At 45.2% G+C, this 20632-nt stretch overlaps 2 protein-coding genes across 2 annotated transcripts; both read left to right on the forward strand.

Annotated features, from left to right (window-relative positions):
• The first annotated feature begins 10668 nt into the window (after nucleotides 1–10668).
• On the forward strand, nucleotides 10669–13011 carry LECT2 (leukocyte cell derived chemotaxin 2). Its single transcript, XM_026047552.1, is given in 6 exon segments — nucleotides 10669–10716; nucleotides 11113–11176; nucleotides 11762–11800; nucleotides 11803–11857; nucleotides 11990–12129; nucleotides 12431–13011. Coding segments are annotated over 6 exon segments (585 nt in total). The 3' UTR covers nucleotides 12670–13011.
• Nucleotides 13012–15891: 2880 nt separating this feature from the next.
• On the forward strand, nucleotides 15892–20002 carry LOC112954293 (myeloid protein 1-like). The gene is made up of 7 exons (XM_026047441.1): nucleotides 15892–15937; nucleotides 16818–16947; nucleotides 17241–17392; nucleotides 17899–18069; nucleotides 18557–18671; nucleotides 19146–19297; nucleotides 19754–20002. Exons 1-7 carry the CDS (start codon nucleotides 15892–15894, stop codon nucleotides 19942–19944), a joined length of 957 nt encoding a protein of 318 aa, XP_025903226.1. The 3' UTR covers nucleotides 19945–20002.
• The last annotated feature ends 630 nt before the right edge of the window (nucleotides 20003–20632 follow it).

Raw genomic sequence — 20632 nt, forward strand, 5'->3', positions numbered from 1 at the left:
GTTTCTCCTTCCTTCACCCTTGAACAGACTCCCAWGAAGTTCCACCGTAGTCTGAAACAAGCAAGTGGCTCCCTGGTCACCAGCGGCTACAAGGAACAGGCACAACTCATTGCACCATGGAGGCATTTGAAGGGGTTAAAGAGAGGAAATCAGCCCTGGATGTGGTCATGGCTCTCAGGATCAAACAGCCCCATCTCCATGGCTTCCCAGGAGCTTGGTGGCTTTAGATGATCCTTTTTTTTTTGTAAGAAACCAAGCATGGCCTAGAGCATAGACCTCACAACAGAACAAGCCTAGAAAATGCAGGTAAATAGTGTMCTGGAGCAGTTTCTCAAGTCAAGGATTCGTTGGGACTTCAACTCCAAGCCTAGAAGCAAATTCTCTTCCATTCTGTTTGCCTGCAGCATGTTGTGATTTCCTTGACCATTTTCAGGTAAATTCTGCACAATTCTCTGAATGAATTTTAATCAGTCTTTGATTGCTGCATAGGATGTATCTTACCCCAGCAGCTCTGTACAAGCTCATGAGGAATTTTTCTAAGCTAAAAATAACCGCTGAAAAACCCAATACTGTCCATTATGAAGATTCCCGACATCTGCATTTCCTCCSTCCTTTCATCTTAGTTAACGGACAGGATTTAAGAAGTGCAAGTGGCCAGGAAAGGCTGTTTCTTCCAYGGAAAGTGCCAGCCTTGCTCCTGGGATGGGCCAGCAGGCTGGACTGATGCAACATCCTCTGCCTTGCTCCCAACCGCACCACCGCAAGGAATCGTTATTCCACAGCTCGTCCCGCCTTGGCACAGATGCCCCAGGGAAACGCCAAGCCAAAGCCTGGGCTTAAGTCTTCCAAAACCTGCTCTTTTAATGTAGCTGCTTATTAACACGGCCTTCTTCTGGGAGGTTTCTTCCCTTATCCTTTGAATTAGGAAAACCATTTCAAAATCTTGGGAAGCAAAATCTTGGGTTGAAGAAGCTGAAAATAGTGGTGGGTCCTTTGCAGAAAGACGGAGAAGAGAAGGGGAAGAAAAAAAAAATAAAAATAAAAAATAAAAAACCCAGTCTCTCATTTGGATTTATGAATGTAAAGTCTGCTCTTCTGACATAATCTCCCTGATTTAAGCTTGCGGTTTCTACACASAATTTCCATGAACATTAATGCAAGTCATCTGTGCAAATCTCCCCCAGGTTGACAGGATGAAAGCTTTAAATTTTAGGTTCAATTCCTAGAGCCATAATACTGGTTTCTGGATTTATCATTCACCTGCCTAGGACCCGGGCTAGAGTCTGAGCTAGACCCATTGGTCTCACTCAGGTTCTCAGTGCTGGACACCAGATGCCTGAACTGGGTACCCCAAAGATGGAGGAAAAGTGAGCAAATGCTCTAGAAATCACATTTTTGTCTCAGAACAAGCACCAGATGGTTTTTCATTRGACAGGGATATTTGATCATCTTTTTATGCTGCAGAATGGAGCTCATGAACATTGTAACGYGATATGTGTCATGCCAAAACTGTCAGGGAGCATTGCCTTTGAGCAGGATCTGAGCAAGGGAAGGGTACATCTATGAGGACTTTAGCCAGGGCCACACAAATGCCCAGGCTTGCTTTTGCTCAAGAGCCCTCCATTGAGGTGGATATTAAAGGGAAAAAACTCGGGATTGAGAGAGCTAGCTCCTTCCAAACCCCACGGGCTCAACCTCCCAGCACAGGCAGCGCTTGCTGAGCATGCACTTCCCCTCTCCCCCAACATGGGCAAAAAAACAAGCATCCCRAAGCCTGTAAACTAATATAAATTGCATTTCTTCACCTTTGCGTTACCCAGGCCCTGCTCTGCTGAATCTGCATCTGCAGAGACCCGCTGCCAGCCCTCTCCTTCCTCCTCTTCTTCCTCCTGCAGCTCTTCCTGCATGCAAACAGGGGTGTTTTAGGCAATGAGGTCATGATGAGCTCAKCAATGAATTCAGCTCCGTTCTCCAGAGCCTGTCAGCTCCCTGCCAGGGCCTGTGATTAATGCAGCTCAGCTGGGCCAGGTAAGGCAGACCAGGGCCCGCATTTTAAGGGGATTTAAGCCACGATTGAGAGCAAAAATCTTACAGCTGGACCCTGACTCAGTTCTCCACCAAGGCTCAGTCAAGAATGGCAAAACTCACTATTTCAAGGTCAAAATCCTTATTCCTTCCCCCCAAAAAGACAAAATCATGCAAATCTTCTCAAGCAACTGATATATCTGGTCTAGACAACCCAAMATCCCCCAGAATAAGCTCCAGTTTGAGGGGCAGGGTTGGACAGAAGGACAGAAAACCTCAATGCAAAACCATGAGAGATGAAGCCCGAGAGCAGAACAGAGCTCTCCACAAATGTTTTGCTTTGACACTTATAACAGGGATTACTCATTTCCTGGTATCCTTATCCTACTGTTGACTGGAATGGTCAATGCAACATGTAATATTGCAAGGACTCGAGGATTTGCATGAAGTGTTTACATGTGAGTGCTGCTGTGTCCCTAAAACCCTGCAGTGCCTGGGATGTCTCCAGCGCAGGAGCCCAACCCGGGCAGCTCTTTGTGATTTTCCTGCAAGATTYTGTGATGATTTTCTGAGAGCTGGGGAAAACAAGCCCACTTGGAGAAGAGCCTGAACAGCTTGGCTGGCTCTCAGAGGGATGCACGGCAGGGTCCAAATCACGGCCGACCTTGGTCCCAAGCCGGAGCACACGCTGGGAAATTAATTCAGGAAAAGGACTAATAACCAATTCTGAGCAAACATTTTGGGTTGCTTGCTCCTAGCCGCGAGGTCCTCATGTGCCCACAGATGCTGATTAGCAGATTACTGAACAACTCCATCATATATTTGCCCATTATTCCTTTTTATGAATAGCTAATTAAATAACAAGGAGGCTCTTCGCCCTCATGGAGAGGGGAGCTTACCAGRAGCTACCATAATGGTGCAGGAGGATATGTTTTGCTGGCACCTGGGGAAAAAATCCGTCTTACAAACCTTGGTCCCTGATGCTGTTGCCTCGCATTCTGCTTAGCCTGTAAAAAGCAGCAAAGAAGGAAAAAAAATAGGCACTTTTAAAGGAAAAAGAAAAACAGAAGGTGAAGTGGAGGGGGAAAGTGCGTGAGCGTGGAGGGACAGAGCCAAAAACGGAGCATGGGGTGGGTGGAACCACCTCAAGTAGATGAAACCTCATCCTTAGGGCACTCGTCAGGAAAACTCCCTGCTAAGTCAGGGAAAAGCTCAGGCTTTTCTTTATCCAGCAAAACATTTTCCTTTCTGTCAAGCGCAATCACCTTTTTTAGGAAAAAGAATAAAATGGAGAGACTTGTGCAAGGAATTTGAGTGAGTGCTGTGAACCCTCTAAGCTCTTAAATAATTAGCAGACTTCTTGGGTATTATGTTAAGAGACGTCATCCCAAAGCTAACGCTACTCCTGCTAAGGAGCTCAGGACTGCAGAAACTGTAGGAGTGAAGGAGGATTGCACATAAATCTGCCCACAATCTTTTTAAACTAGAAAAACAGCGAGGAGCTGCTCTTGAAAAGGTTCAGTGAAAATTATCATTGTTTTCTTATTTCTTACATAGGCATACCGGGGAGGAATTTGGACAATAAATGGCTTGTTAAACATAGGGACTAAATTTATTGGCCTTATAGACAGGATTTCTTTTCCGATTTGATCCCTGTTAACGTATTATTCAAATACATACGAGTCCACACGCATGCATTATATATAGCTTGCAACACGCTACCATAAATCAAGTGCAAATACGGAGCAGATGTGATATAGTAGCCGGGATTAACGTGCCTCGGTGGTGCTTTCATGGAAAAGGAGCCGGCGTGGGCTCAGCAGAGCATGCCTCACGGATACGGTCATGGGGCTGCTTGAAAAGGGCTTTTACACACGGCGCTGGCCGCGCGCTTTCGCATGAGAGGTGACTCGTCCCCCTCGCCTGCTTTTAGATGACTCAGACTGTACACAGAGAGCTTCATTAGGAAAATATGTTGCAGTAATTGGTCGTTTGTAATTGTCTGCGCATCCCGGGCAGGAGGTTTCGCGGCCCTTTGGCTGCTTCCAATGGGGGATGCGGCCGATCCCGGCTCCGCATGGAAACGTGTTGGCAGCCCTGGAGCTTCGCCCGCCGCTTGGGAACCCACCTTGCTCCTCTTCAGAAATGATAAGAAGTTGTCTTAATAAATATACACAAATGCACAGGCTTTCATAAAAGAAGACTTCAGCCCATCCGTACCATTACATAAGATATGGAAGCAGATATGCCTTGGCACAAAAGAGTTTTGGATATTGGTTAACCCATGGGTTCCTTAGATTCTTGGCCTGTGCATTTGGAAGAATGACCCAAGCAACGTAATGGGCACTGAGAGGTTCGGGCACAGAGGTGGGAGGCAGAGGTTGCCATGAGGAAGACGAGCTACAACCCAGTGCAGCTGCTAAATCCTTGGGAAGACAGGGATGGAGCAGCAGAGAAAGGCAGCGGGGATGGGGAATGYAGAGGAACCCGGGTTCCCCTCCACCAGCTTCAGCCCCAGACGTCAGCACGTTGGGAACAAGCAGGGAACGGAGCTGTCTCTGCAGGACATTAGCTGGGCAAAACAGTCGCTTCCTCTGGAACAGGAGTGTCTAGGAAAGATTTGCTCTAAATAAATATATGAGAAAGCAGCAGACTCAGGGTCTGTGCTCTCCTTCCCGACATGCTGGTGATCCAGGGGGATCCAGGCTCGGCAGAGATCTGCAGGTCCCACCAGAGGAGAAAACCTGCCAGATGCTCTGATGATTTCAGACAATCCCAAGTAGACTATTATGGGTCTTGGGACCATTACGARGGTTCTCCTGGCTTCTCTTGCTCTGGAGAAGAGACATCAGGTACTCTACAGATTTTTGAACATTTGTACATGTACCAGGGCTTCTGTGCAGGAAAACAGCATTCACTTCTGTGGCCAACTCCCAAGATCCACATCCSTCTGGACTCACTCTTGGCACACGCACAACCTCATCGGCATACGCTGCTCCGATGGTGGGTTCATCGGTGGGATGGGCAGCGAATCCCCATGCTAAAAAAAGGCTGCCTGTTTTAAAATCTAATGTAATAACTAATTTCAACCAAGAGATCATGTTTTCCTACTTTTGATGTTTAAGAAGCTAATTTCAAGTGAGAGGTTGGCTTGCTTTTGAAGTTTGATGAGTAAATTGCATGGAAACCTCCATAAAACACAGACCTCATTAATAAATATATAGCCCTTTTGTCCAGGACTTCCAACTTTAAATCAAATGCACAACAACCAGATGTTTTTCACATTATTGCATTTCAGGATTTTACTGGAAGTGATCTCATCATCCATAGTTAATGTAGGTGTCCAACTGTGCGTGTTATTCATATCACGCATCAGACCTTGCAGCTTTAGGACACTGTGTGGCAAACACAACTATTGTTTCAAGTGGATAAAATTTATGCTAAGCTTGCCAYTGGGATATGAGGGAGACCAAACTGGAGGCAATATGCTGATTTTGATGAGTGTCAGAAGCGAGGAAATTATATCATTCAAGTGTTTGAACTTATTGTTTGGAAACACTAAGCCACTGTTCCTGGGAAAGACATTGAATTTAGCCAATCTAGTAAATCAAAGGCTTCTCTGTTTGTCTTTGAAGAAGGCAATTAACTGCAAATGTAAATGATTGAGACCAGGATGGAGACAAAAGTGAAAAGAGATATATATTTTTCAAAGAGAGTGAAAATAAGGGCTCACTCACAGGGAAGCGTGGAGTAACATTTTAGTAGGAAAACACTTCACTCTTTCTGAAGGAAATATAAATACACTTAAGATTYGGGTTGAGCTTTTCATTAGAAAGCATGGCAGGGTGGTAGGGCTGGAGTTTCTTTCCCCCAGAGATGGAGAGGGCAGGACACTGTTCGGTCAGCACATCACACTGCAGCTTTGCTGCTGGAGTAGGAAATACCATGAGGGAACTACCAACCAGGAGCTCTGACCCTCAAGCGCTAATGAGCCATTTGCTAATTACCAGCAACAGCTGGTGGAGGGGAATTCAGGAGCATTTACCATCAAAGTTGAACAGTAGGAAATGGGAAACCTGTAAAGACTCCATCTCATTAGAGAAGAGCCTATCTTCTAATTTACCTTTGCAATTCCTCTCCTTCTTTCCCCCAACGTCTGGAGGAATTTGCTCCGGCTTGTGAGGTGGCAATCTCACAAGCCTCCTTGGTCCACCGGGTACCTTTTCCACTTGAAATATCATGAAAGTTGCATAAGATAGAAGAGGAATGGRGGTTGCCCAACACAGGACACAAGGTGGGTCTCTTTCAATGGGAGACAGGTGTCTCCTTGGAGGAACAGTGAAATTATTTTTCTTATAATTATATAAATAATGTCTTTTATTTTTTCTCTACACCAATTCATTCTAGCCAACACTGAAGCCATCCTATTCAGAACACTTTCTTCCATCGTGTTAAGCTACAGCTTTCTGGGACATCCTCAGAGGGGAAGACTGGTGGCCTTTCCATAAAAGAATGACAATTGGAACGGGAAGTACTGAAATATCCTTTCACACCAGATCAGTTTTGACTCGCACTGCAGGAGTGACCAGCATCAGCTGCTTGCCCACGGCACAGATGTCGGAAATTCATCCCTTTTTCCCAGGCCTGCTCTTTGGGAAAGGAAGGAAGAAGCAAGAGTGACTCAGTTGCTCTTTCTACCAGGAGACCAGAGGCAAGGAAGTGCGCACTCAATGCAGCCAGGTCACCTGAGCCCAACACAGGTTCAACGCACACAGGTTCAATGGAACCGCTCAAGTCTCAGTGTAAGAACATGGATCTTGCAGACACAGATAGACACAAAACACCATTGCATTTAAAGCAGACTGTGGTTTTTGGCTATTTTTAGGTTAGGACACACTGTTGCCGTKGTGGCTGGCAGCAGGGAGGGATGCTCTGCCTGGATGAGGGCAGCTCACGGCATCGAGATGCTCCTGGTGCCCTCTGTGCCTGCAAGGACCATAGCTCCTATCCTTCCCTAATCTCCGGAAGCAGCATGCAAACAAGGAGAGTTGGCAAATATTTTCTTCATGGGAATCACAATTTAATTTAGATCTGCCCCTCATTATGAAGAAAATGTAGCCTCGAATGAGGAGACTGAATCTAATTAGGCTGCACCAAGCTGCAATATTTGGGCACTTGAAAGGAGGCCAGGCGGGTCCGTCCCCCTTTGAGATGCACTGCAGCTTTTGCAAACCCTCAGATATGTTTTTTGCGGGCCTCATTATTCCCATGCCAATTACTGTCAATCATAAGCAGCACTATAAAATAAATAAATAGCCATACAACTGCAAGGGGATGGGAGCTTCCCGGAGACTTGGCATTCGCAGCGTCCTGCTCACCAGCGGGTAAACCTGGCACAAAGCCCCGCTTTGAGAACAGAGCCCTGATCTGCTCAGCCTGCAGCATCAGCCTYGGTCCCCGATGTAGGAAATGATGCTCAGGTTCTTTCGGGGTGCAAAGGCATCCCCAAGACTCCCAGGGCTGGTGGCCCTGCAGCTGGACTTAGGAAAGAGGTGCCAAAACGGGCTGCCCTCGCCAGAGTTCCTGCTTGCTCCCACACTGCCCCATGTCAGCAGGAAATTGCCGTTTGGCCGGGGATTTATGGGGATTATAACCAAGCGACTGGAGAAGCGAGTCCTACAGAGAAGGGCTACACAACTGCTGTCCCCAGTCCCTCCTGCCTGGGCAAATATTGCTTGAAATTGTTTTCGATGCAGGCATTAAATAGCCCTAGTTTTGCAGCTGCAAAGCCCCCTGCAATCTCCTCTTCTCTTCTAAAGAGGGAAGAGGCTGCAGCGAGGGCCAGGGCGCTGCTTTCCGCAAAACTCCTCCGTGCAGAACCGAGAAGCGGCTGCACCCTCTGCCGGGCAAAGGGGCGGCCGAGAGCAGCACGAAACCAACACCGGAACAGATATTTTCACTCAAATGTCCCATGCTTTCTAAGGGACGTCCCAACAGTGGTGCCACCTCAGCAAGCCTCCAACCACCTCCATCCCAGCGAGGGCGGCCAAGCCCCGGGCGCTGCATCCCAACCCTCTGGGTGCCACCAATAACTTTCCCTCTATTTTTCCTCTAACAAGCTGGGCTCTCTCCGTGGTTGTTTTACAGACCCAGTCTCCTCTGCAGAGACACTTCCCGCGCTAGGGCTCGGATCCGGGGAAGCAGCAGGCTCTGCTGCGGGATCCATCATCCTGAATCGGGACCTTTCAAGGCATCCTTTGCTCCAGCGTCAGCAACTGTTGCACCAGCACCAAAACATCCTCGAAGGAGCCCTAGAAATGCAAGAGCTTAAATGCCTAGCAGCACCCACCGAGCCTTTCCCTGGGCTGCAGCCCTGCAAAAATCAGTGATGGGAAGGAAAACCAGCTGAATATGGAGAAAAAGGAAAAAAAAAAAAAAAAAAAAAAAAAAAAAGAGAGAGAGAGAGAGAGGGAGAATAACTATCACTAAAAGGGCACTAGCACTATTTTTTTATTTTTTTAATCAAAGACCAGCAGCGATAACGCAAAGTGCTTGAGACAGACACTTTGAGGTATTGGATGATGCATACGAGACAGAGGAGAAAAGAAAAACAGAAAAAAAAATTAAAGAAGAGGGAAAATTATATGCATTTACATCCGCAAATTTACAGATATGAAATTTGTGGGTATCTACACAGATTAAAATATATATGTATATTTACACAGGACGTCAAGGAAGGAACGTAGTTGCCACCAGCATGGGAGCAACGAGCTTGTTTTCGCAATTGCACTGGGCTCCTTCGGTTGCATGAACTAATAAAAAACCGCCGTGTGTTTCCGCAACTTGCAGCAAGGCTTTTGGGGAAGCACAAACCCCTGCTTTCCTGCAGGTGAAGCATTTCTAAACTCTCTCCCGCCTGACTTTGCAGCAAGCCTCTCAACGCAACTTCCTAACCGAGCAGGGCTTCGTTAGCAGCCTTTCCCTCAGAGCCCCTTGCACGAGCCAGATGTTGCATTGCAGGAGTCCCTTAAACATTAAAACAAGCATTAAAAAAAATCCTCTTAAAAAAAAAAAAAAAAAAATTGGCACTAAGCGAGTTCCTATTTCTTTCAAGGTTTGAGATGTTATCAGTGAAGAGGAGGCAGATCAAACAGCTGCTTCTGGACACCCGGGTCCTCTGGAACATCCTGTCCTTTCTATTTATTTTTTTCCTCAGAAACAGAAGGTGGGGGGGACAGGAGCTCGGAGCATTTGTAGCATCCGCTCGTTGGGCTGAGCATTCGCACCCCTTGAGCATTGCCAGCAAACTGGGTAATTTATGTGCACGACAGAGCCACAGCTCTTGGAGCTATTTGTGTGTCTGACACACAGAGCGAAAACACCGTGTCTTACCAAGCCAGGCTTTGAGGCAGATGTTTCCAGTTGGACAGGAGCTTTATTAGATGGCTACAGTTTGGGAAATTGCTTTTAATAACGTTGGTGAGTTCTAGGGGTAGGATTTAATCTCGTTGCCTTTTAAATCTGATCTTATTTGTATTGCGCTTAACTGTTGGGCTGATCACTGGGCAAGCCGCTTGCTGCTTTGCTACCTCCTTGCTTCATAGGGACTAACTAGGCTTAAAATGGGTTGTCCAAGAGAGATAACTGGGGGTGAGGAACAAATCCCCTGCCATCGCTTTCCATAGAGCAATGGGCCAGCAGAAAGGAGACTTCCTTCTCCATAAGCCCTCTTAAATTCTCTCAGACCCTGCTCGGTAAGTCTCTAGAAGATTGAACCCTTAACAAAATGAATTTAAGGTGATGCTGTTTTATCTGAGCAGGGTTAACTGAGACCTGGGCAAGAGAAGCACGGTGCAGAGAACCAGGTATCCTTTTTCCTGGTTCTAAACGTACTGCTTCAAAACATTTACTAAGTAAACTCMAGGGGAAAGGGAGAAGGTGGCATGCTCGTCTTGAAGGTGTGCTGCCAGCACCACCTCTTCTCGTGTAAATCATGATTAATGCTCAGCTGCTGCCAGCACTGCTGGTGCGGGAGATGCTTCGAATCTCTCACATCTGCGCTCTGCTTCTGGTCCATTTTGGGGCTRTATGGCCCAACTCAACCCATCGACGCGATACCAGCATTAGAAACACGGTGGAAAAGAGCCATTGAGGGCACAACATCCCATCTGAAAACAATGTCACTCRCATCCCTGGCTTTCCTTTTCCATTGCACAGAGAAACAAAATGGTCAGCAGCTCCCCATGGCCCAGACCAGGCCCTCAACAAGCCAAGGAGACAAACAGCTCCCAGCTCCTGGCCATAAACCAATGGATCACATTCCCTCCCTTCCCAGAAATAACTCCCGTGATGGCCTTGTTCATGCTCCAGCATTCTCTATTTCTTGAATTTCCTGTAATTTTGCTCAGCCACAATATTATAGGGTTTCTTACTACTACTTTTTCTTTTTTTGCCCCGTTCAGGCACAGCAAAGATTGTAAACATGTGTCTGTTCCCCCTGGTCACGCTGCAGGAATCACATTGGAAACACGGGATATCTGGGCAATAAAATTGGCAAATAAATATGGGGGAGAAGAGCCTCGTTTTGTGTGCTGTTTGATCAAACCACGTAGCTTTCCCAGCACAAGGTTGAGTGCTTCAGGGATGGGGCCACCTGGCTCCATTTCTTCCGAGACATGGTGGGAGTACAAGGTATTTATCCGCCCAGATATTTTTAAAGTTCATCGGAATTCTTTTCCCTTTCTCCACCCAAATCGTCCTACTGAACTCCAAGTTTGCGCAAGAGGCAGGAATGAAGAGAAAGAGCTACAAACCCCYCTTAAAGTCTGGCTTTAAAATTCAGTGTGTGGTTGCAAACAAGATAGTATTTAGCTGGTATTGCTAAATAAATGAAGATCCTCAGTTGGAGCCTCTTCAGCCCCAATTAGCTAGGTTATTGTCCGTCCTTGCTCTTTGGCTTGAATCTGAGAGCAAAGCAACTAGTGTCCCATAAATTTTCCGATTGGCTGGAAAAAATTGGCTAGAGCTTCTGCTGGGATGTATAAATAGAAAGCAGGGTATTTTAGACCTTTCAGTGTGAAAACAAAGCTCCCAAGGCACCCGAAAACGCACCGAGCCACAGCAGTCATTTTCGCGACTGCAGTCTCCAGCGGTAAGTTAGTAGATTTTTTTGTAAACATTGCTCTTTATAAACTGCCTTCTCTCTCTCTTTTTTTTTTTTTCCTTTTTTTTTTTTTTTTTTTTTTTTCCCCTGAAGTTCATCTGTAAGGATATAGGAGCCGATTCATTTTTGACTTCTATTTTCTTGCTTTTCAAAAATAAACCCCCCCTCACATTGCAGAGCAACCACGGGAAAGCCTCTTGAGCTGGGCTAAAGACCTGTGCTCAAATGATTTGAGCAGCAATATCTATGGTGGCTGGGTAAGTCAGGGCAGATTAAAGCCTACCACTTGCTAACAGAATGTATTTTTCCTTAAAAAAAGCATTTTACTTAAAGATCAGCCAGCTAAACATGAAGTGTCCCTATAGACGCTTCTGTATTTAGTGTTCTCTCTAGATCCAGTTACAGCAAAGTCCAGACCAGCCTTACTGTTGATTCCAGCAGGTCTCCTATCATGCCTTCAAGTTCTCAGGTTGCCCTGCATGGAAGTTGAAAGAAGCTCTGAAACAACCAGGACTGGGAAATCCTGTTTCTAGGTTTTTCTCATCTTTTCTCTTCTCCTCCTTTTTCTTCTAGCTGCTGCAGCCCAATGGGCCAACATCTGCTCGAGTCAACCAGCAACCAAATCAGAGGCTGTGACACCAAGGGCTGCGGCGGATACAACCAGCCCAGGTGAAGACGGGAGCCCCATCTTCAGTTCAGTAACAAAACAAAACCTTAAAAAGGTGGAACAGGGTAGGGATAGGAAGGCTGGTGTGGAAGTGCCATGGATGGACCCACGGACACGTTGCTCTCCTCTTGCAGGGGCGCGAGGCGGCACGGAGGGGTGGACGTGGTGTGTGAGGACGGCTCCACCGTCCATGCGCTGTTCACGGGGAGGATCGACGGGCGAACCCGGCCCTACGGCAATGCCATCGATGACGGCGTGCAGCTCTCCAGGGAAGGTACCCAAGCTAAAGCTGTGCGTTTTGCAAACCTCAGTGGCAGAGCACTCCAGTCCCTTTGCGAGACTTTAAAATGAGCCCAAAAATCATGAATGCTGCCACAAGTGTATTTTTATAGCATGAGAATTTAAGCAAAAAGATTACCTAGAAATCCAGGATTTGGCTCCTGTGAGTCCCACTAAATCCAGCCACCACCAGAGGTTACAGGACACCTGAAGCCAGTTAATGTTACAGCTCGTAGCAGATCCTGAGTCCCAGSAAGAGCAAATGGAGCTACATCCAGATGTAGCTCTGTCAACAGGTTTCTACATCAAGATGTTCTACATCAAACCAGTCAAGTCAAGCGGCCCCATCAGGACGGGTGAGAAAATCAGCATCCTGCTGCCCATGCAAAGCGCGTACCGAGGCATCACCTCCCACGTCCACGTCCAGAACTGTGACTTCACCGACCCCACACCCTACTTTAACAGGCCCCAAGGCTTCAGAAGCGAAGGTTTGGCCCGTCACAAGGTACCCACTAACTCACCTGCGCATCAATAGTCCCTTAAATAAAGCAGAAACCACTGAACCTGGAACGGGGGCTCTGCAAAGAAAAACAAGACACTCCAACAAAATGCGTCATGCAGGGGGTGCTTTGAGTGAGGAAGAATAAATGCATTAAAGGTGTTGATGCACCCTGCACATTGTCACATCAGCAGCCAAGTGAGTGTTGGAGCTATTGGGAAGGGAAGAGCATCTGTCCGAGAGAAGGAGGCCCTCCTGATGTTCACCAGCAACTTGGGCTTGGGCTGTAACACACCAAGCTAGCACGTCCCTGCTCGCTTTGCAGCTGTTTCTTTAATAAGCCCAAATCTTCATTTCACTTACGTGTGGAAAATTACCKTATTAAAACAGTGATTCCTAACAAAATGTTTTGAATTTCTTTGGTGATTTCACAAAGTTTGCCTTAAGGACAGATAAYCTCATCACATCATTGTAAATCCCCATAGGTATATTGGTAGCACCAGTGACCTTGGTGCTGGAAATGCAGAATATAAATGCAAAATAGAGGCTGTTGCAGAAGTCCTTGAGGGGCYGGGGAGGGAATGGGGCAACCAATTGCCCAAGAGTGGGCAAACTTGGACCTCCCCATATATTTAAGTGTTCTACATCACACTATCTAGTTAACATGTCTCTCGGCTGATCAAGTAGCACAACCTGCTGCTTTTTCAGTGATACTACAACCCAAGCCAGACACCTAAAGCTCCTTTAGTCTTTGTGACAAACCTCATGTCATTGCGGTCTCCCCAAGCAATGAAAAGCCTGATTAAACCCCAGGTGCCATTTGTTTTAGGTTGGGTCAGCTTGATTTTCACCATGGAAACCACAGGCTGATTGTGCGAGTTCTTCCACAGCTAACTTCTGAAGCATAATTTGATTTTTATGATTAACACTAGTGCTCTTTTTCCAGACAAACAGCTTTTGATACCAAAATGCACACAGATCACCTGGAAAGCCTGACGTGCTTAGCTTGCCACCTCACCTGAGACAGAGGAGGGGTCTTTGTGGGACTTCTCCTTTATATATCTTAAAAGGCAGAGAGTTTGGGGCTCCATGTTAGTGACTAATCCCAGCTGTCCCTCACACCACCAGGCAACTCTGCCAATGTCAAATCACGCAAAGCTCCTCATGTCCTCAGCAACCTGCTTCATCATTTTAACACTATCACAACAACGGGGGCTTAAAAAGCCTTTCTTGTTTCTATTTGTTGGTAAAATAGTTCATTTACCAAAAGCTCAACTTACTGAAAAACTCATTTACTGAAAGCAAGTCTGCAAAAAGCTTTGGGACAAGTAAATCTGGGAGAAGAAAGATCTACCAGTTCTATTTAGAAATTCAGAGGTAGTAGCCAGGCTCAGACACTATCATTGCCACATTAAATTTGGAAACAAAAGAACTGCCTCCAGCTGCGTAAACTTGCCTGAAATGGGGAAAGTCGATCTGAAAGAAGCACCTCTTCAAACACACGTTATCATTTTATTGCCTTCTCTAGTAAATCATGAAACATCTACTGTTGTTTTGCAGAGTAGGACCACGGGGAGTTATTAAGGAGTCCAGGGAGCACTTCTGATAACTCCATACCCTTCCCATCAAAGTCGTGGCTCTCCGGGTGCGTTAGGATTTGTCTAGGGACGATTCTCCTCCCAGGAGGCCCTAGAGGCCGGGGTTATTCGGGAAGGGCCCTGGCTCCGTTTGCTGCCCGCGCGCAGGGAAGCGGCCCGACCGCAGCCCTCGGTGCCGGTTGTCCCATATCCTTCTGCTACCGGCGCAAGGACGTGGGCTGCTTGCACAAGGGCCCCCACGGCACGGAGCCTCCGTTGCCCAACACGGGACGGCACCGGGAGTTTCGTCTCTTCCCGGCGCCCAACTGCCCGAGGTGACGAATCYGCACTGCCACGTCGCACGGCAGAGACAGGGGACGCCGAAACTACCATAGCATGAATTATAAAACTCCTTTTTTTGAGGTAGATACTTCACTACAAATGCATTAGTTACTGTGAAATATATATATATATATATATCTTGAGCTATTTATTTAAGAAAGAATTGAGCAAGATATCTTAGGAAGGAGATACAAAAAGCACATGCTCCCAGCTACCAGCAAGCTGCAGTAAGCCCAGTAACACAAATGGAGATGTAAAAAAATTACAAACAGGCCACTCTGTAAAACTTGAGATACCRAATATCTCAAGTTGTGGTATCAAAAATACCACATTGCAATGCAGCAACCTAATAAAAGCTACTCCCAATCTCTCTGACCCCAAAGTCATACTCCAAATCTCTCACCTAGCAGAGTCTGGCTTGTTTCACACTCAACTTTTCTGTCTCCAAGGACTTTGCAGAGAGGATGGAGCAGCTGCAGTTCCTCCCTTGGCAACACAACCATCTCATTAGCTCAGCAAACACTATTGAAGAAACCTGTTTTTTTAGGCAGGTGTCCCTGGGTAAAACTTCAATGAGGTATTTAAACGCCTACAACTGCAAACTGGCAATCTGGAGTAAAMCAAGGCCTAAAGACATGGCAGATAGAGAGCATTATTATAGAAACCATGTTTGGAGGCCCCACAACTGAGAAACACCAGACAAGACTCCAAAGTTATTTATTTTTAAATTACTTTTKTTCCTCATAGAAAGAAAAGTGTACTAGCTAGCTAGCTAAGCTCAGCAACGCTTTGACACCTACATCCTATGAAATTATTGACGYTCATGCTGGTTGCACAGCATGCAGGTACTACAGCATGAGTGTCACAGTCACACTGGGGTGCAGGTAGATCATTAAAGCCCCTCAAGGAAGGACCAAAACATTGAATTGAGGTTAAATATTGGCTGTAAAAAATTTCCCTCCAACTGAAGTCTCTAGACTGTGTTCTCCGGTCCTAAATCTTTGGCCAAGGTGCACCCAGCTTCAGGAGGAGGAAGAGAGTTGAGAAATGGTTCAACTGGAGCTTCCTGACCGGTGGGATTGCTCTGTTTCCATCTGTTAGTGTGTGCTAAGAGGCCARACATTTATCTTTCCCAACCAACTCTAACAACAGTTGAGCTGGTTGACATCTTTACAGCCTAATATGGCAATATCATCTACTTGGAGGTGCAATAGTTTGCTCAAGATTGATTGGCCAAAAATAAAATGGACTTGCACTTTCCAAAGTACATAAATACCAAGGAGAGCTACTAGGAGGTGTCTTTGATTTGATCAAAGAACAGCGGTGGAGCGGCTACAAGATGTCAGCTCTCGGCCTGATCACTGTGGTCAGCTTGRTGTCCACTGGTGAGTTGCAATTACTCTTCTGCATTTGTCTTTACTTCTTCTTCAGGCAGGCAGTAAGAAAGCAGTGAAATTCACTCCAATAAACATAATAGTAAAGCTGTATATTTCAATTTAGTTTTACGTAGAATTATTGTAATGTATAATATTGTAATGATTTAAAAACCTAATCATGGGTGTGCATGGGAGTTAGTGCCATATCATATTGGAGTATTTTGAGAATTTTCCTTTCCAGTATTAACAAACATGAAGTGTAAATCTTTGGTGGAGYTGAAATACCTTCGCTCATTTGTTATAAATTTAACTACTACATCATTGCTGTTTAGCATTAGCTGTTAGCCCATTTCTCATCTTTTTCCTCACACCTATTCTGATGCAGAGGTTGCTGTTACATTTTTTCCTGTCCTTTCCCCATCTACCTAGCACTGGAAAACTCTAATCACACCCATTCTTGCTGGGGTTCTTCCTGCTGGGGTTCTCGTTGGAGCTCTTCCTGCTGGGGTTTTACCTTGAAGAAAAATAAATATTTATAGTGAAACAACTTGATGCAGGACTTGATGCAAAGTATATTCCAAGGAATGAYGCAGGTGGGGTACTAGAGTTGGGAACCCAGTACTTGGGTACTAAGTTGGGAACAAGGGGTACTAGATTTCAGTCATGGAATTTAAGGAGAGAAGGATAAAAATCCCAGAAACCAAATTTACAGGTAATGAGAGAGAAGCTGCATTCAATGGCACCTAGACAGAAGTGACACACAGCRGAGTTATGACACTCGTCTTCTGCTTTAAGCACACTCTGTATTTTGCAGCTTAACAACTCCTAATAGTACAATGCTAAGAACCTGTTCAATTTCCCTTTTTTTGCCCCTCTTTTGCTCATAAAGCTTTTGGCAATCAGTGGGACATACAYCCCCCCCAACACCACCGCCACTGGGCCCAGATCTGCAGAGGGAATCCTACCAACAAGATCCGAGGCTGTGACAAATACGGCTGCGGCGCCTACGGTGCTGACAGGTAACACAGGCTGCGAGCRGGAGCTCATTATGTGACTTTTGCCTTTCTAAATGAAAAAATCCCCACATAAAATTCTGTTTTCCCCAGGAACAGATGTATTTGTGTGTAGAAAAAGATCCTTTCCAATAGTTACGTTTCCAATAGTTAAAGATGGATTGAAGCCACTGTTTTTCCAATTCTTTTGCAACTGTAAAAGCTTAAAGGGTTGCACAAGCTTCAGATCTTGCAGGGTGCTGATACCTCTCCCTAACGCCGGGCCTGACAGGCTTCCCTAAACACCCTTCTGCTTCCAGGCACAGCGGCAAAGGGAAGCACGTGGGTGTGGATGTCATCTGTGCTGATGGAGCTACCGTCTACGCTCCCTTTTCTGGCCAGCTCTCAGGTCCCATCAAGTTCTTTCATAATGGAAATGCCATTGACGATGGAGTCCAAATCAAAGGATCAGGCAAGTAACAGCAGCTGCTGTTTTATTCACTCGAGGAAGTTATTTCTGTGGCTTTCCAAGTCCTGCAAGCTGTTGTTTGCTCTCTGGTTCCTGTATCTAAACACAACTACAATCCTGTTCACAAACATCACAAGCCATCACTAGCAGGAAGCACGGCCCTCTTCCTATGCTCTTTTTGAAGAGAAATTTGAGAAAACRGGTAATAAAGCAAACCAACTATTAAAAAATCAAAAAATCAAAAAACTGTAAAAACATCAGGAATGTGTCCAAATTCTGCTGGGAAAATTGACCCTATTCCTGTYGGGAATACTGTCTATTTTCTCTTTTTTTCCCCCTTTTCCATAAACAAGATAGAGAATTTTGATTTTAGGGCTGCTGGTATCTTTACTGCACCTTGGCTTCATCATTGCAATATCCACTAAGAGTGTCCTCACATGGAGGACCTTTTGAACAGCACAAGATTCACTTCATGTTTCCTGACTTCCCTTCTTSTCCTCTCTCTCAAGGTTTCTGTGTGAAACTCGTCTGTATTCACCCTATCAGATACCATGGCACCATCCAGCGAGGGCAAGAGCTTGGSAGGATGTTGCCAATGCAGAGAGTATTTCCTGGCATTGTCTCTCACATCCATGTTGAGAACTGTGACCGCTCTGATCCTACCCCTCTACTCAAACCTGGTAAAAAAAAGTGTTGTGTTCATGTATATATGTATAAATATCTATTYAGATAAAACACAGCAAAGATTTCCTCACTTTTTAGGATGATCCTTTACAAATACAAATTTAATGATTTTGGTAGTAATGTAGAATAGGGCTTGAAGAATGAAATGTTATTAGGTTCATCCAAATAAAAAAAAAACCACAGAGTATTTACTGAAGAGGTAACACTCTAGGAAACATGATAATCCTTTGGCATTTCTCTAAAGAGTGTTCCTTAAATCTGATAGCTCTACATGAAGAAAAAGTGAAATYAGTCTTGATGTGCTCATACTTCCACATGGGTGACAAGTTCTGTGACATCAACAACTCCAGCATATTCCTACTTAATTAAAATGAAAACAAAGTATTCACAGCTGTGCAGCAGAACCCAGAAACTAAAATGTCATGATGGAGTCCACCAGATTATTCAGMATCATTCTAATTTCTCGTGTTTCTACATTCCAAGTTGTTCCACCATTTCCACAACAAGATCAACACTGGGCAGCAGTATGTGCTGGGAATCCTACAAACGAGATAAGAGGCTGTGACAGATACGGCTGTGGATACTACGGAGCTCCAAGGTACTGTAATTAGCATGAGTTTGTTACTGCTTCATTAAAAGAGTTTAAGTGGGGTTGAGCCCCTTTTAAAACTCAGCTACCTGAAGGCTGAGGTCGCAAATTTGGTAATATTTTCACTACAGAGGTAACGGCAGCAACACAACAGGTTGTCATGAGTCATGACATCCGTTCTGGGAAACTTTAAGACTCACCTGGACAAAACCAAGACCAAACTGACCCAGTGTTGGGAACAGCATTGACTCAGTGGAGGGCTGGACTAGATGAGCTCCCAAAATACCTTCTRACCAACACTTCTACTGCACATTTCTAATCAAAGGGTTGTAAGAAACATTGTCAGCGCACAAAACTGCAAATCTAACAGTACAGATCATAAAACCAGGGCATTGCCTAATCTACACTTCAATAAAAACACAATTTAGATTCTTCAACCACAACCTAAGCCAGCATCGTCACAACTAACGCAACCCTTTTCAGACGCAGCGGCAAAGGGAAGCACGCGGGTGTGGATGTCATCTGCGCTGATGGAGCTACTGTGTACGCCCCCTTTGCTGGCCAGCTCTCCGGACCCATTAAGTTCTTTCATAATGGAAATGCCATTGATGATGGGATCCAAATCAAGGGACCAGGTAAATAGCCATTTTTCATTTAGTTCTTCTATTTTAATTTCATGTAGGATGTGATCCATTGCACCCAAGCAGTGAAGCAAAGYRCATCTGGYTTGAGCCACAGCACCTGCTACCCAYTTACATTCAGAAATTTTTGTTCCTTTGTCGAAACCCAAACGCAGGGCACTCACTCTGAAACATAAAAGGCTAGTTCTCAATTTTCAGGACTCTTCTCTATAGTCCTGAAGTTGGGAGACAAATTGCAAAGAAAAGTTTTAAAAAGCTAAGATGTTTTAGTGGAATTCTGTTTAAATCTGTAGTCTTCAAGCTCTTCTCTTTCCTAAACCAAGAATCCCCATCCTCAYTCCTCCCCCTCCCCATTTTACCTCTTCCACCAATTTAGTAGCTCTATTATCTTTATATTCCAAGACTATAGTGTTTGGCTACTTTTATTTATTCACTCTTTTTTTGGACCAGGTTTCTGTGTAAAATTGCTCTGTATCCATCCCATTAAATACAACGGTTTCATTGGGAAGGGACAAGTCCTTGGGAAAATGCTCCCAATGCAGAGAGTATTTCCCGGCATCACATCCCACATTCACGTTGAGAACTGCGATCATTCAGACCCTACCAGCTATCTTCAAAGGGGGAAGGGACAAAGAAGATGAAATGGAAGTGAAGTAAATTCAAAATAAATTCATCTCAGCATCCAAAAGTTTGTTTCTCTTCTCACGCGGACAGCCTGCTTTAACAAGTGAAGGAAAAACAAATTGTTTACCCAGAATAAATAAAAAACACAACATTCTGCATTACTATTGATTCAGTACTTTGGATTTTACATAATATTGCAAGGCCCTAACATTAGTATATTTTGGGAGCACTAACAGATGTAGGATAACCTTTGAGCTGGAGCAAACCATCATTCACAGCTTCACAGAGTGGCTCCTTTAGTAATGGAGAGGCAGAGAAAAGGACAATATTTCACACAAGCATTTGAAGTTCTCTCCTGTTCTACATTCCGCATATAGCCCCCGGTGCCTCATTAATGGTATCAGGTGGGAGAGAGAGATGAAGGACTCTGGAATTTGTAAACATCTCCTGCAGGATTTCTCCAAGTTTTCACAGTCGCCGCACATCAAAACATCCTAGAGTTTGCACCAGGAATGTGGAAGGACAACAATTAAGCTCTTAGGTAACGAGACTGTCCTTCCCCAGGTTGCTCACGTACACGATCACTGTAGGACAAAACTCTGCCTAGAAGGAGTGAAGTTGAACAGACAGGTACCTGCTAGCAGTGCATGGATTAAATCAGTTTATTAAGTTTTCAGTTATAGCAAAGCACGTATCAAACCAAAT

Source organism: Nothoprocta perdicaria, unplaced genomic scaffold (assembly GCF_003342845.1).
Source record: "Nothoprocta perdicaria isolate Ctin4 unplaced genomic scaffold, notPer1 scaffold_5, whole genome shotgun sequence".
Taxonomy (NCBI): Eukaryota; Metazoa; Chordata; class Aves; order Tinamiformes; family Tinamidae; genus Nothoprocta; species Nothoprocta perdicaria.